Source organism: Hippopotamus amphibius, chromosome 12 (assembly GCF_030028045.1).
Source record: "Hippopotamus amphibius kiboko isolate mHipAmp2 chromosome 12, mHipAmp2.hap2, whole genome shotgun sequence".
NCBI classification, from domain to species: Eukaryota; Metazoa; Chordata; class Mammalia; order Artiodactyla; family Hippopotamidae; genus Hippopotamus; species Hippopotamus amphibius.
This window is the reverse complement of record NC_080197.1, coordinates 88478806-88496546: the sequence shown is the minus strand read 5'-3', so window position 1 is coordinate 88496546 and position 17741 is coordinate 88478806. Positions and strand designations below refer to the sequence as shown.

General features: G+C 36.6%; 1 protein-coding gene across 1 annotated transcript; it reads left to right on the top strand.

Moving 5' to 3' along the window:
• Positions 1-11770: 11770 nt before the first annotated feature.
• Positions 11771-12706, top strand: LOC130833566 (olfactory receptor 8S1-like). Its single transcript, XM_057703310.1, has one exon. The coding sequence runs from the start codon at positions 11771-11773 to the stop codon at positions 12704-12706; it is 936 nt and encodes a 311-aa protein (XP_057559293.1).
• Positions 12707-17741: the final 5035 nt, after the last annotated feature.

Genomic DNA, 17741 nt, shown 5'->3' with positions numbered 1-17741 from the left:
CAGATACAAAATCAACATACAGAAATAAGTTGCAATTCTACATATTAACAATGAAACATTTTTAAAAGAAATAAGGAAAACAATCTCATTCAAAATAGCATCAAAAACAATAAAATACATAGAAATAAATTTAACCAAGAAAGTAGACAATCTATACTATACAATGAAAACGTTAAGACTTTGTTGAAAGAGATCAAAGAAGACAAGCAAATGGAACAATTTCCCATGGTCATGTTTCAGAAGAAGTAATAGTGTTAAAATGTCTATACTACCCAAAGCCATCTTTAGATTCAATAGAATCTCTATTAGAATTTCAATAACTTTTTTCACAGATACAGTGAAAACAATCAAAAATTTAATTTAGAACCAAAAAAGATGCCAAATAATCAAAGCAATTCTAAGAAGGAAAAACAAAGCCAGATGAATGATATTTCCTGATTTCAAACTATACTACAAAGCTATAGTAATCAAAACAGTATGGTATTGACATAATCACAGTAACATAGGCCAGTGGAATAAAATAGAGAGCCCAGAATTAAACCCCTGTATATATGGTCAACTAACATTTGACAAAGGAGCAAGAACATCCAATGAAAAAAGAAATGTATCTTCAACAGATGGTGTTAGGAACACTAGATAAACACATACAGAAAATGAAATTGGACCCCTATCTTATACCACTCACAAAAATTATCTCAAAATGAATCAAAATTTAAATATAAGACCTGATACAATAAAAATCCTAGAAGAAAACATGGATAAGCTCCTCAACACTGGTCTCAGCAATGCTTTTTTTGGATATGACACCAAAAGGACACACACACACACACACACAAAAGAAAAATGAAGAAGTGGAACAACACCAAACTTAAAAGCTTCTGCCCAGAAAAGGAAACTATCAGCAAAATGAAAAGGCAACTGATAGATTAGGGGAATCTATTTTCAAACCAAGTATCAGATAAGGAGTTAATATTCAAAATATACCAAGAACTCCCACAACTTAATGGCAAAAAGTTAAACAATCTGATTTTTAAATGGCCAGAGGAGCTAAATGCACATTTTTCCCAAGAAGACACACAAGTGGCCAACAGGTACATAAAAAGATGCTCAACATTATTAATCATCAGCGAAATGTGCATCAAAACCACAATGAAACATCACCTTACACTATCAGAATGCTTATTGTTAAGAAGACAAGTGATAACAAATGGTGAGAATCTGGAGAAAAGAGAACCTTTGTATATTATTGGTGGGAATGTAAATTGGTTCAGCCAGTATGAAAACAATATGGGAGTTCCTCAAAAACTTACAATAGAACCTCCCAACAAAAAGGTTCAGGACCAGACAGCTTCACTGGCGAATTCTACCAAACATTCATAGAAAAATTAATACCAATATTTCTCAAACTCTTTCGAAAAATAGAGAAAAAGGGAATGCTTCCAAACTCCTTTTATGAGGCCAGCATTACCCTGATACCAAAACTAGACGAAGATGTCAGAATAAAAGAAAATTACAGGCCAATATCCCTGATGAACATAGATGCAAAAATCCCCAACAAAATATTAGCAAAGAAAACTCAACAATACATTAAAAGAATGATATATCATAATCAAGTGGGATTTATTGCTGGGATGCAAGGATGGTTTAACATCCACAAACGAATCAATGTGATACATATTAACAAAATGAAGGATAAAAATTGTATGATTATCTCAAGAGATACAGAAAAAGCATCTGACAAAATTTAACATCCATCTATGATAAAAATTCTCAACAAAGTGGGTATATAGGGAACATACCTTAACAAAATAAAGGCCATACATGACAGGCCTGCAGCTAACATCACAGTAAATGGTGAAAAGCTAAAAGCTTTTCTTCTAAGATTATGAAAAATACAAGGACTCCCACACTTGCCCCTTTTATTCAATATAAAATTGGATGTCCCAGATAGAGCAATTAGGCAAGAAAAAGAAATAAATGTCATCCAAATTAGAAAGGAAGAAGTAAAACTGTCACTATTTGCTGATGACATGATATTATATATAGGAAATCCTTAAGACACGACCATAAACTATTAGAACTAATAAGAGAATTTATTAAAGTGGCAGGATACAAAATCAATATACAAAATCTGTTGCATTTCTATACACTAAAAAAATTATCAGAAAGAGAAATTAAGAAAACAACCCCATTTACGATTTTATCATAAACAATAAAATACCTAGGAATAAAGTTAACCAAGGAGATGAAAGACCTATACACTGAAAATTATAAGACATTAATGAAAGAAACTGAAGAGGACACAAATAAATAAAAAAATACTTTGTGCTCATGGATTGGAAGAAATAATATTGCTAAAATCCCTACTATCCAAAGCAGTCTACAGATCAATGAAAATCCCTCTCAAAATACCAATGACATTTGTCACATAACTAGAGCAAACAATCCTAAAACTTGTACAAAATAAAAGGCCTCAAATAGCCAAAGAAATGTTGAAAAAGAAGAATAAAGCCGGATGCTTCATACTCCCTTAATTTCAAGCTATATTAAAAGCTGTAGTAGTCAAACAGTATAGTATTGGCATAAAAGCAGACATATGGATAATGGAACAGAATTGAGAGCCCAGAAACAAACACATGCATATATGGTCAATTAATTCACAATGAAGGAGACAAGAATATACAATGGGGAAACTACAGTCTCTTCAAAAAATGTTGTTTGAAAAACTGGACAGCCATATGCAAAAGAATAAAACCAGACCACTATCTTACACCATACACAAAAATTAACTCAAAATGAATTAAAGACTTGATTTGTAAGACTTAAAGCCATAAAACTCTTAGAAGAAAACATAGGCAGTAAGCTTCTTAACAGAGGCCTTGGCAGTGATTTTTTTGAATCTGACACCAAAAGCAAATGCAATAAAATAAAAAAAATATAGTGGGACTACACCAAACTAAAATGTTTGTGCAATTAAGAAAATGAAAAGGTAACTTACTAAATGGGAGAAAATATTTGCAAATCATGTATCTAAGGGGTTAATATCTAAAATATATTAAGAACTCGCACAACTCAGTAGCAAAAAAATAATCTGATTTTTTTTAACGGGCAGAGAATCTGAATAGATATTTTTTCCAAAAAAGACTTACAGATGTACTAGCAGGTACATGAAAAGATTCTCAAATCACTAGTCATTCAGGAAATGCAAATCAAAACCACAACATATCACCTCACACCTATTAGAATAACTATTATCAAAATGTCAAGAAGTAACAAGTATTGGTGAGAATGTGGAGAAAAGGAAAACTTCCTGCACTGTTGGTGGGAAAGCAAATTGGTGTATCCAGTATGGAAAATAGTATGGTGGTTCCTCAAAAAATTAAAAATAGAACTATCATATAATGCAGCAATTCCACTTCTGGGTATTTACCCAAAGAAAACAAAAACACTATGTCAGAAATAAATAAGCAGAACAAACATATGGACACCAAGTGGGGAAAATGGGGAGGATTGCAGGGGGAATGAATTGGGAGATTGGGATACCAAATTGTACACTGTAAATATATGCAGTTTATTGTATGTTAACTGTATCTCAATGAAAATTCTTAAAAAAAAATAGGCTATTATTCTCAAATAAATAAATAAATAAGCAGCCCCCCATATTCACTGTAGCATTTTTTTTACAATAGCTAAGATATGAAAACAATCTAAGTGTCAATAAATAGATAAATTGATAAAGAAAATGGAATATTATTCAGCCATAAAAAAGCATGAAATCATTTGCAACAACATGGATGGACACCAAGGGCATTATGCTAAGTGAAATAAATCAGACAAAGAAAGATAATTACCCTATGATCTCATTTATGTGTGGAACTTAAAGAAACAAAAACAAGCTCATACACACGTAAGAAATCAGTGGTTGCGGTGGCAGGGGGTGGGGTGATGGAATAAATGGGTAAAAGGGATCAAAAGTTACAAACTTTCAGTTATAAAATAAATAAGTCATGGAGATTGTAAGTACCATGGTGACTATATTTAATACAGTATTGCATACTTTTAAAAGTTGCTGAGAGAGTAAATCTTAAAAGTTCTCATCACAAGAAAAAAATTGTAACGATGTAAGTTGATGGATGTTAACAAGGCATACTGTGGAGATCATTTCACAATGAATGCAAATATTGAATCATGTTTTATACCTGAAACTGATATAACATTACATGTCAATTATTTTAAAAAATAAAAGAACTGCTGAGATTTTTTTAAAATTACTAAAATTATCATATGATCCAGCAAGGCCACTTCTGGGTATATTCTCAAAGGCAATGAAAACAGGATATTAGAAGGATACTTGTATCCCCATGTTTATTGCAGTATTATTCACAACAGCCAAGATATAGAAACAACTTGTGTCCATCGGGGAATGAATGGTTAAAGAAAATGTGATACAGATATACAGTTGACCCTTGAACAATGCAGGGTTGTTCAAGTATAACTTGAACCAACACCACAGTCAAAAATCCAAGTATAACTTTACCGTTTGCCCTATTCTCAGATTCAACCAACTGCAGATTGTGTTGTACTATAGTAAGCATTGAGTGAAAAAGTAAGCATTAAGAGAACCCACACATTTCACACCCATGTTGTTCAAGGGTCAACTATATACATAAATAGATAGATAGAGATGGATGTAGATATAGACAGAGATAGATAGAGATATCATTGCCAAACCAAATGGGTCCACTTGCCCAACGTGGAGCAAAGCCAATCTACTGACACTGGGTTGTGGGGAAGGAAAGTATGTTATTTCAGGGCCAAGTAAGCAGAACAAGCAGCTAATGCTCAAAAGACCCAAACTCCTCAACGGCTATCAGGGAAGGGTTTTTAAAGGCAACATTAGGGGTAAGCTCATGGACATCCTTCTGATTAATTGATGTTTTGGGAATCTCAGTCATCAACCTTCTGGTTCCAACAGGTGTATGTGTTGGTAGCCAGCATTCAGTTAACTTCTTCCACCTGGTGGGGGTTTTAGCATCTGCAAAATAACTCAAGGATATGGCTCAGAATATTACTTATAGCCCTTGAGGAGGAACTAAGGGTCCCTGACTTTGTTTTATGGCTAAAACTTTTGTTATTTTTGTATTGCTTGACTGTTTTCCTTTGCTTCTGCATTTTCTAACTTCTCTGATCAAATTTGCTCTTTGGAACTCAGGGAAGGCCTAGGAGGCTAAAGCTATTCTACAAACAAGAGGCTGGGAACATGGGTAGGGGGGTTCTGTCCTGGAGAAGGCCCCACAGGGTCCTGTCCACTATCAATATAGATAAAGAGATAGATACAGATATTATTCAGCCATGAGAAAAAAAGAAATCCTGGGATTTGTACAACATGAGTGGACCTTGAGGACCTTATGCTAAATAAGTCAGAGAAAGATAAATCCTACATGGTATCATATATATGTAGAATTTTTAAAAAGTCAAGCTCGTAAAAACAGAGTAGAATGGTAGTTAACAAGGGCTGGGGAATAGTGGAATATGAGAGATGTTGTTTAAGGGTACAAATTTGCAACTAGTAGAAAAATAAGTTCTGGAGGTCTAATGCACCTTATAGAGATTATAGACAATACTGTATTATAAACATCAAGCTTGCTAAGAGACTGGATATTAATTGTTCACCAAAAACAAAAAAACAAAAATCTGATATTTATGTGACATGACAGAGGTGTTAGCTAATGCTACAATGGCAATCATATTGCAGTATCTACATGTATCAAATCACATTGTGTATAGTTTAAACTTACACAATGTTACATATCAATTATATCTCAATTTTTTAAATAAAAATGTTTTATAACAAAAATTTCACATAAGCTGTGTAGACTCATTATGGTCTAACAACTCATTCTCAGGATAAGGATACCTTCCATGAGAAGGTGAAGCAGGAACCTGTGATTGTGCTGCTTTTTCACAGCACTGTTGAATAAAATAAGGTTTCATAGATGCATTCGATGCAATTTGGGTAGTGTCATAAATAACTGTTTCTGATTTTTTAATAGATTTAGTAACCAAACTGTTCATCCCAGATGTGTTTAAAGATACTGTTCCCTGTGAATATGGGAAAGTAAACTGTCAGGTGAATTACATTTCATTAAACACCTGCCTAATGAATTATCTCTCCAGTCAGTGGCCAACAGGCAAAGACTTGTCAGCTTGCCCACTTTTAAAATCCACAATACTCCAGGGATTACAGTTAAGAACTTCAGTCCTAAAGTTCTATAGCCTATATCTGTAAGATTCCCCTAGGACTTCTACAGACTTCTTAATAAGTTCAAAATTTGGCTTCAGACTTAACCTCAGGGACTACAGCTCTCTTGTACTACTGAGTTCCACAGATCCACTAGCCTATCTGGCTTCTCTTCAGCTAGATTATATCTGAAAATCACTTACTTCACTGATATTTTTGCCCAGTATATAGACTCATGAAGAGTGTTAAATGAAAAGTAGCCTCTGTGATTGGATCTGGGATGAAATGAGAGAAGTTTCTCCTGTGCTCCTTTCAGAATTCAAATGTGGCAGGACCAAGGCAGTTTTCAGCTTCTCCATCTGAGTGGGTCAGTTTTCCTTCCCTTGTGATATCTGTAAATAGAAAACCTTAACAAGTATACTTTCTGAAATTCAGCTATAGAAATATTGGTTTTCCTATATGTAGGGATCACCTGACCAAAGATGACATCTTATACCATGGTGCGACTAAAGCCAAAAGATGAGTTTTGTGCCACAAAAACCCAGACCTCTATGATTTCTCTAAAGTTTTCCTTCATTTCCACCTGAGACTTCCAGTTTCTGTTTTCTTTCCCTCATCTAGCCTTCTGTCTAGATGAAGAATGGGCCATCTCGGACAATTTCTTTTACCTTGAATTCTCTCATGATCTTTTCCTTGTGCTGCAGACCAAATTTCACACACTAATAACTTTATGGGTGTCTCTCTCCTTTGAAGCTCTTAGCATCTACTAAATAAATCCTATCTAAGCTCTTCAGTGTTGAGCACACACTGGTTATGGAATTTGCATTGATTTGGGGAGTTTAAACCAAGAGCTTGAAGATTCCTATTCTGGGAAGGAGTAGGGAAAAGCACATCATAGTAGATAAACTTTGGTGACCCAACATCCTCCTCCTTCTTTTAGACCCTTAATACATGTGCTAAAAATACTTTTCTTCTGTTATTAACCACCTCAGTCATCAACAATACTCTGGTCATCAATAATATCCATGGTTAAAGTTGAAGAGGAAGAGCAAGATCCAAGAAGATTCTAAGGAAAATATTAAGGTATGTGAAGTTCCATGCACACAAACCACATGTGCTGCAACCCTTCTCTCTATTTCAAGGTGCCCTTGGGATACCCAAGGTCTGTATGCTCTTCTGAGTTTCTTATATTCCCAATAATTGTTATGCAGACTATTTCTGCCTTCCAGCACTAGACCTATCTCTCATCCTACTTTCATTAATCTATCCATTAATTAATGTAATTAGCTGACATTTTGTGTTTGATTGTACTAAGTAGATAAATTTGGAGACTCTTTCCTTAGAATATCTTCTTGAAAATGATATAAAATCATTGGATATAAATGAATTAATAATTTATAATGGCATTGCTGTTCTTTTGCTTTCAGAATTTGTTGAATTTTAAATTTAGGCAAATGTTAGTTTAAGTAAAATGAATCCACAGTAGTATAAACTTCAGTCAAAAATCATAGGATGGAAAGTGATAACTATTTTTTATTATTCTTCAATGATCCAGAAATGCAATTTCTTGCTCTACTTCTCCTTAAGATGATATCTGACACAAACATATACAAGATACCAAGAGCTGATCTATTTGAGAAGTGCTCACACACAGCTACCCAGGCAAATTGGTAAACAGCGCATTGTGTTAAGAGGATCACCCTGAGATCTACTTTCTTATCTTCCTCTCTTCTCTGTGTAAGCACCAAAACTTCTCTCCCTTTACCTTTTCCTGAATTTCAAAATAGGCATTCAACTTTAATGTGAACTGAAGCCACTGTGTTCTCTCTCAAGGTAAGTGAAGAGAATTTGAAATTAGTGCTTAACCTTCACTGTAAGACTGAAATGAGGCCTTATCTTCACTTGATCACAGTCAGAGGATCTATGTTGGGAGCCAAGGGGAGAAAGTCATAGAATCTCACAACTTGGGCTTCCATCTGCGTTGCTGATGGGTCATGTGAGATATTAGCATAGGACAGAGGTTTTCAAATATTGGATCTCTAACTCATGGTTTCTCCAAAGTCCTTTGGATATCCTAGAGTTTTCTCAGGTTGAGTGCTGGAAAAAAAATTGGATCGTAACTAGGTCTACACTGAGAGTAAATATGGAAGAACTGGAGAGTAAATATGGAACAGATGTATGGCAAAAAACATACAGTAAATCACAAATTTTGAGAAACTCTCCAGTTAAAGCGAATGGACTGAACTGTTTACTTTGCTACTGAAGAATACAAAGACACTGTTTATTTCAGTAAGATTTTCCAAACTCAGAGACAGGAAAAATTGACTTTTCCATCTGGTTATTTATCTTCACGGGAGAATATGAATTAATTTAGGTCACCACGCTGGGCTATGAATTGCTCACCAGATCAAACCGAGAGGTAATTTCAATATGAGTTCTGATAAGGGGGTGAAAACATGAGAACTTGTCTAAATAAGAAATAGGAAAATAAAGGGAAGTTAGGAAAAGCAGGGCATTGGCTGTCCCAGCAAAAAAAGAATCTGTTATAGTGAGTTCTTTGGGCAAGAACAATGTGAGACTGTGGTGAAATTCCCCGAGTGAAAGCTTAGAGAACTCAAAGCTGATTCAGAGCTCTAGTTGACAGGTCAGGATTTCAGTAAGGAGTTATCATACCAGGAAAGAGCACTCGCAAAGGAATAGAGTCTGAAATTTCAAGTTGGATACAAAAAAGAAAAATTAACCAGTGCAAGAATTCAACCCTGGGTGCTAAAGAAGTGCGACTAGGAAAACAGGACAAATAAGTGTATTCACACAACAGTTCAGCAAAGGTAAAGCAAGGTTGTTTGCCCAATCTATTATAAGTAGGGGGCCTTGCACAAAATAAATCCATAATATTTTGAATAATTAGATAAATGACAGAATTGATGAAGTAATGCATAAATGAATGAAACAGATTAACAGATGACTGAATTGACAAGATGGAAAATGGAGTGGACAAATAAAATATTGTGACTAAATCAATAAGTAACTAGTAAATAAATTATCTGATGGATAGATGAATAAGTGTCATGGATTTAAGCAACCCTCCGAGTGTGGCCCAAAATGAGCCAGTAGGTGCTCCCTGGAGGGAAGGAATCTTTAGATGCCAGTTGGTACAACAGAAGGTTAGTCTTCTGACAATCGCACAACCCCATGTAGCCTTTCCTTTCTCCACAACTTCCCAATCATTCTCAAGTTGTTTATTTCTGAAACTAGAATTCAAGCTGGGGGTTTTCCTCAAACAAAGTACACATAATATGTCCTATTCACTTCATTATTTCTACATTCAACAAATATTAATGACCCATCATATGCCTCTCATTCTGCTGTATGTTCAGGGTTTAAGATAATATAGATGATTGAATACCAAATCTGTTCTCCATAGGTAAGCAATGTGTTTGGAGAAAAAGGAAATACTACTCACACATCATGCTGAAAACCAGAGCAAGATAAATATCCAAGTGAAGGCCCAATATAGTTTAGAGAATAAGGTGTAAAAGAGAACACAGAGTGGAGACAAGGAAATAGGTTTAAGGAAATGAATATCAGCCAGCCAGAACATAAAAATCACAGATATTATAGTTTCATAGACCTGGGATGGATGTAAATCTTATCCACTCACTTTCTCAATATCAGCAAGTTACTGTTAACACTTTCAGATTCAATTTCCTCATTCTAAAATTTGAGATAATGCAGCACCTATAGTTTTGTTGTGATCTTCAAATAGAGGAAAAGCTAAATGTCTGATAATAAATACCTAGACATAATTGACACCAAAGAAATGATAGGTGTCATTCTTTTCCATAATCTGTGAAGGCAGGGAAGGAAGTAATCAAGACAGATGTATAATGGAGGAGGTAGAAATTACAGTGAAGATTCAAGAGTAACTAGGATTTGGTCAAAATTTGAAAAGAAAAAAAATTCAACAGAATATCAGCTGAAGGTAGACAATAGAAGAGTAATGAGGGCACCAGGGCAAGTCTGGTCTGACCAGTTGGTGCCCTGATTTTACAACTGGAGGCTCACCAGAACCACCTGGGGAACTTTTAAAATACCCATCACCAATACTCAAAAAAGACCAAGTAAAGCAGGGTATCTGCAGGTATAGAATTTACTACAAAAACTAGATAATCCTTAAATGCCAACCAGAGAAGTTTATCTTTATTCAGGAGGAACTATGAAAACAGCTCTGCAGAATAAGTTCTGGCCACAGACTCGTATAAGAGTGGGTATAAATCCTGGATATTCAAACTTAGGAACTGAACAAGTTTTTATCAATCTGAATCTTGGGGTGGGTAGGAGGGTTAACTGTTAAAAATACAGATTTGCAAACTCCTTCCTTATCCCCATTTCCCACCACACACATACTCACACACACATATGTTTCAAAATTGTCCCTTGAATCAAATAACCAAATATATTAGAGACGCGAAGAAAATGAAGATGTATGGGGGGCTTCCTGGGGGGCTTCCTAGGTGTCGCAGTGGTTGAGAATCTGCCTGCCACTGCAGGGAACATGGGTTCGATCCCTGCTCCAGGAAAATCCCACATGCCATGGAGCAACTAAGCCCATGCACCACAACTATTGAGCCTGAGCTTTAGAGCCCATGAGCCACAACTATTGAGCCCATGTGCTGCAACTATTGAAGCCCACGCGCCTAGAGCCCGAGCTCAGCAACAAGAGAAGCCATGGCAATGAGGAGCCCGTGCCCCACAATGAAGAGTAGCCCCCACTCATTGCAACTAAAAAGAAAGCCCGGACACAGCAAAAAGAACCCACACAGCCAATAAATAAATAAATAAATTTATTTTTTAAAAAATGAAGATGTATGAAGAAAATTATTAAATATGATAAATATAGCGTGTTTTTTTAAGTAATATTGGACTACTGCAAGGTTTTAAATGGAGATTGAAAGTCTGCATGACTCAGAGAAATCAGAGATGATTAGAATCACTCCTCTAGGAAGGTATCGGATATATAATTTGACCAGTATTGTTACAGGATAAAAGCAAGGGATAGTGGGGAATTTTCTGGCAGTCCAGTCGTTAGGACTCTGCACTTTCACTGCAGAGGGCATGGGTTCAGACCCTGGTCAGGGAACTAAGATCTTGCAAGCCATGAGGTGTGGGGAAAAAAAAAAACAACAAAAAACCAAGGTTTAGTTCAAGGAGATGAAACCAGTTAGTCATAGAATAAACTGAAAAATTAAAGTTCTTCACAGCTACTTTTGGTAGAGGAGCCACCAGGGGAAAGAGTATAGATTGGCTGATTTGGGGTTCCAGGAGTTATGCAGCTGGCAATTAAGGGAAGGAAGAATTCTGTGGAAGGAGGGAGATGGGATTTTTTTTAACTCCTTGTAAATGATTCAGAGCAGGCTGAAGAGAGATATATGTGTACATGGAATGAAACAGAAACTCAGAGATGGCATGAAGAGTAGGTGACTACTTCACACTTCTTTCTGCTTTCATTCCAGTGGAATACCTTCTATCATGGTTTTAGGAAACCACAGCACCATTACAGAATTCATCCTTCTTGGATTATCTGCCGACCCCCACAACCAGGTTATATTCTTTGTACTTTTCCTATGGATTTACCTCCTAACCATGACAGGGAATCTGATGATGATAGTGGTGATCAGGATGGAATCTCACCTTCATTCACCCATGTACTTCTTCCTCAGTCACCTCTCTTTCCTGGATCTTTGTTTAACCTCAGTCACTGTGCCCAAGATGCTGGAGAATCTCCTATCTGAGAAGAAATCAATATCAGTAGAAGGCTGCTTTGCTCAGGCTTTTTTCCTGTTTTCCATTGCAGGGACTGAAGCCTTTGTGCTCTCTGCCATGGCTTATGACCGCTACAATGCTATCCGTCACCCTTTGCTCTATGGTCAGCTGATGAGTAAACAGTTGTGCAGGGGTCTAGTATGGGTTGCCTGGGGACTGGGCTTTCTGGATGCTTTCATTAACACCCTCACGACTTTGAACTTGGACTTCTGTGAGGCTCATGTCATGCCTCACTTCAGCTGTGAACTGCCATCTCTGTTCTCTCTATCTTGCTCTGATATATCCATCAACTTTTCAGTCCTGGGGTTCTCTGCCATCGTGCATGCCTCTGGAACTTTATTCCTGATCTTCTTCTCCTATGCCCGCATTGTCTCCACCATCCTGAGTATCAGCTCCACCTCAGGCAGAAGCAAGGCCTTCTCCACCTGCTCCTCCCACCTCACTGCAGTGAGCTTCTTCTATGGCTCTGCTTCTCTTCGCTATCTCATGCCAACCTCAAGTTCCCCACTGGAGTTGATTTTTTCTATACAGTATAGTGTGGTCACTCCCCTAGTGAATCCCCTTGTCTACAGCTTGAAGAACAAGGAAGTTAAAGAAGCTCTGAAAAGAATGTTGCAAAAAGGTTCACAGAATCTCAGATAGCAGAGAACAGGTAAGAATGATTGGCAAATGGGGAAGCATCTCATCAGCTGCTTGAATAACAAACTTAGGGAAAATTTTCTTAGTTCATTATAGATGTGACAGAATATCTTACAAGATCCTGTTTCATTTGAAATGCTTGAGAAAAGTTTTGTTCAGTTAATTAGCTCAGGGACAAAGCAATGGGTCAGTTAATAATTTCAATCCAAGAGATTGTGATAATTGGATACAGACTAATTCTCTTTTTTATTTATGAAACATTCTCATTGAAATTAGTACTGAGAAAATTGTCTAGAATCTGCATTTTTATCTGGATCTGAGATTTACAGGGGAAACTTTACTAGAAATAAAAGACCCAAGGCCACTGATAATAAAGAGTCATGAACTTTAGACTTGAGGTTGAGATAGGGTTGGGGTTGAGCTTGGACTGAAGAGGGACTTGTAGAAAATATAGAAGCAGACAGGAATTACTGAGAGAGGGAATATGCTATTACGGCAAAGCAGACATTACCCATACTCTGTGCCTTTCCTGGCACCTTCACCTGGTAGCAAAGGGGAGGGAATCCACTCCTAGGGTGGCTATCAGCCCTGCTGTTTCACGGGGGGGCACCATTGTTGGGGGCTGAGGAGGCGCTGAGGCCAGGTGGCAGGTCATCAGCAAGGAAAAATGTGGCTGATGTTGGGACTGCTGAAGGGATACTGCCCTGCCTCCATCAGAACCAGATCAGCTGCCTCTTTTACTTTCTGCTCATTCTTCCCATTGGCTGAGGCTAATCAGAGGCCTCCAACAATGGGAACTTGGGAAATGTCCTCTGTAGGGACCTCATCCTGGTAATATAAAGCCAAGTACACGAGATAAGCGTGGGCCTAGAGCCAAGAGAAAATTAACTAGTGTACCAAACAATCCTGTAAACATGACCCTCCTCAGGTGAGGGAGATAGAGAGAGAGAGAGAAAGACAGGTGACCAGATGAGAGAACATGAGACAGAAGGGAGAATGGGAATAACAAAGGGAAATTAAAGAAGGAGAAGACTTCAGTAAGGGTCAGAAGAATAAGGAAAAAGGACACACTTGGGAGGACAGGAATTGGAAACCCAGGTCTATACGTGCACTCGCACCCTTAGGTGGTCTGAGGGATTCACTGCACCAACAAACAAAGAGGACCCTAAGGGAGGAAAGAATTCCTCTAGCTCTATGCTCAGGCAAAATATGGTCTGAAGGGGTCAATGATTCTTTCTTCAAACTCTGGAATCCTAAGAAATTTTCAAGGAACCTTGAAGAACTGCCTTGCTTTGGTGGCCTTTTTGCAGCCCTACCATCTCACGATGTCTCTGTTCCCACCTGGCTACTCGAAAGACCTCTCCAAGATTTGGGAGATGATCCAAATTCACCTAAATATTTTTTTCTAAAGGAGATGTAGATTTTTTTTAATTTTTATTAAAATCTAGTGAGACATTCATTGAAAAAAATCTACATTTACCTAACTTCAAAATTGCACATAAGATATGTTCCAGACTTTTCCTACAATTATGCCATATTGCATGCCTATTATTCTCTTTTACCTTTCTTGATGATTTAAGGGATTTTCAGTTTTCCCTTTCAATTTCCCTTTACCTTTTAATGGAATTATTTTAGAAAATGTTTATCAAATATTAAATTCTTATATGTGATTCACCAAAGTTATATATTTTAAAGATTCTTGTCTTATTTTTACTATTTCGCCTTTTCATACATTTTTATATTGCAAGGATTTATGAAGCAAGTTAGCACCTGCTCAGTTTTTGTTCCCCTTTCTCATAATAAGAATGAAAATATGAAATAGATGCTGTGAAACATTTAGTGTTTCTAATATTGATCTATTTTATTCATCATTAAATGTTTCCAAAAATATCTGAAGCCAGAGTTTTTTCCTTCTTTCCTTTTATCCATCTTCCTTCCGTTCTTCCTTATTTCCATTTTTTCTTTTTTTCCTTGCCTTTAAGACCTCACATGATAACTCAACTTATTATGGTGAATAGTAACTAGACTTATCATGCTGATCATTTTGAAATGTACCAGGAACTAACATAGTATTGTAAGTCAATTATACTTCAAAAACAAACATACAGGGACTTTCCTGATAGTCCAGTGGTTAAGAATCCACCTTCCAATGCAGGGGATGCAGGTTCAGCCCTTGGTGGGGGAACTAAGATTCCACATGCTGCAGAGCAACTAAGCCCATGCACCACAACTAGAGAGCCCATGTGCCTCAACTACTGAGCCCACATACTCTGGAGCTCACATGCCACAACTAGAGAGCCTGCACACCACAACTACTGAGCCCATGTGCTCTGGAGCCCACAAACCACAACTAGAGAGAAGCCTATGCACTGCAACTAGAGAAGCCCATGCAATGCAACAAAGAGCCTGTGTGCCACAACAAAAGATCCCACATGCCGCAACAAAGATCCAACATGCAGCAACTAAGACCCAACACAGCCAAATAAATAAATTAATTAATAGAATATATTTATGTTAAATGAAACATACAAACAAACAAACTCATAGAAAAAGAGATCAGATTTGTGGTTACCAGAGGTAGGGGTAGGGAAAGGGGGAATTGGATGCAGGTAGTCAAAACATACAAACTTCCAGTTAACAGATATGTAAGTGATAGGAATGTAATGTACAACATGATTAACATAATCAACACTGCTGTACATTACATATGAAACTTGTTAAAAGAGTAGATCCTAAGAGTTCTCATCACAAGGAAAATTTTTTCTTTTTTTTATTATTGTATCTATATGAGATGATGGATGTTCACTAAACTTATTCTGGTAATCATTTCGGGATGTATGTAAGTCAAATCATAATGTTATACTCAAACTTATACAGTGCTGTAGGTCAATTATATCTCAATAAAACTGTAATTAAAAATAAGGAAGAACCCTCCAAGAAGAACATATCACAATGGTAAATATCTATGCACCCAACATAGGAAAACCTCAATACATAAGGCAAATGCTAACAGCCATAAAAGGGGAAATCAACAGTAACACAATAATAGTGGGAGACTTGAACACCCCACTTACACCAATGGACAGATCATCCAAACAGAAAATAAATAAGGACACACAAGCTTTAAATGACACATTAGACCATCTTGACTTACTTGATATTTATAGGACATTCCATCCAAAACTACAGAATACACTTTCTTCTCGAATGTACATGGAACATTTTCCAGCATAGATCACATCTCGGGTCACAGATCAAGCCTCGGCAAATTCAAGAAAATTGAAATCATATCAAGCATCTTCTCTGACCACAATGCCATGAGACTAGATATCAATTACAAGAAAAAAACTGTAAAAAATACAACCACATGGAGACTAAACAATTCACTCCTAAACAACCAAGGAATCACTAAAGAAATCAAAGAGGAAATCAAAATATATCTAGAAACAAACAACAATGAAGACACAACAACCCAAAATTTATGGGACATAGCAAAAGCAGTTCTAAGAGGGAAGTTTATAGCAATACAGTCCTACCTCAAGAAAAAAGAAAATTATCAAATAAACAACCTAACCTTACAACTCAAACAAGTAGAAAAAGAAGAACAAAGAAACCCCAAAGTGAGCAGAAGGAAAGAAATCATAAAGATCAGAGCAGAAATAAATGAAAAAGAAAGGAAGGAAGCAATAGCAAATACTAATAAAACTAAAACCTGGTTCTTTGAGAAGATTAACAAAATTGATAAACCATTAGCCAGACTCATCAGGAAAAAAAGGGAGAAAATGCAAATCAACAGAATTAGAAATGAAAAAGGAGAAGTAACAACTGACACCTCAGAAATACATAATATCATGAGAGACTACTACAAGCAATGATATGCCAATAAACTGGATAACCTGGAAGAAATGGATACATTCTTAGAAAAGTACAATCTTCCAAGATTGAACCAGGAAGAAATAGAAACCATGAACAGACCAATCACAAGTACGGAAATTGAGGCAGTGATTAAAAATCTCCCAACACACAAAAGCCCAGGGCCAGATGGCTGCACAGGAGAATTCTATCAGACATTTAGAGAACAGCTAACACCTATCCTTCTCAAACTCTTCCAAAATATAGCAGAAGGAGGAACACTCCCAAACTCATTCTACAAGGCCACATTCACCCTGATATCAAAATCAGGCAAAGATGTCACAAAAAAAGAAAATTATAGACCAATATCACTGATGAATATAGATGCAAAAATCCTCAACAAAATACTAGCTAACAGAATCCAACAGCACATTAAAAAAAATCATACACCATGATCAAGTGGGGTTTATCCCTGGGATGCAAGAATTCTTCAATAAATGCTAATCAATCAATGTGATACATCATATGAAAAACTTGAAGGATAAAAACCATATGATAATCTCAATAGATGCAGAAAAAGCTTCTAACAAAATTCAACATCCATTTATGATAAAAACTCTCCAGAAAATGGGCATAGAAGGAAATTACCTCAACATAATAAAAGTCATATATGAGAAACCAAAAGCCAACATCGTTATAAATGGGGAAAAACTGAAAGAATTCCCTCTAAGAACAGGAACAAGACAAGGGTGTCCACTCACACCATTATTATTCAACACAGTTTTGGAAGTTTTAGCCACAGCAATTAAAGAAAAAGGAATCCAAATTGGAAAAGAAGAAGTAAAACTGTCACTCTTTGCAGATGACATGATATTATACATAGAAAATCCTAAAGACTCTACCAGAGAACTGCTAGCGCTAATTGATGAGTTTAGTAAAGGAGCAGGATACAAAATTAATGCACAGAAATCTCTTGCATTCCTATACACTAACAACGGAAGAGCAGAAAGAGAACTAAAGGAAACTCTCCCGTTCACCATTGCAACCAAAAGAATAAAATACCTAGGAATAAACCTGCCTAAGGAGGCAAAAGGTCTGTATGCAGAAAACTTTAAGACACTGATGAAAGAAATCAAAGACGACACAAACAGATGGAGGGACATACCATGTTCCTGGATTGGAAGAA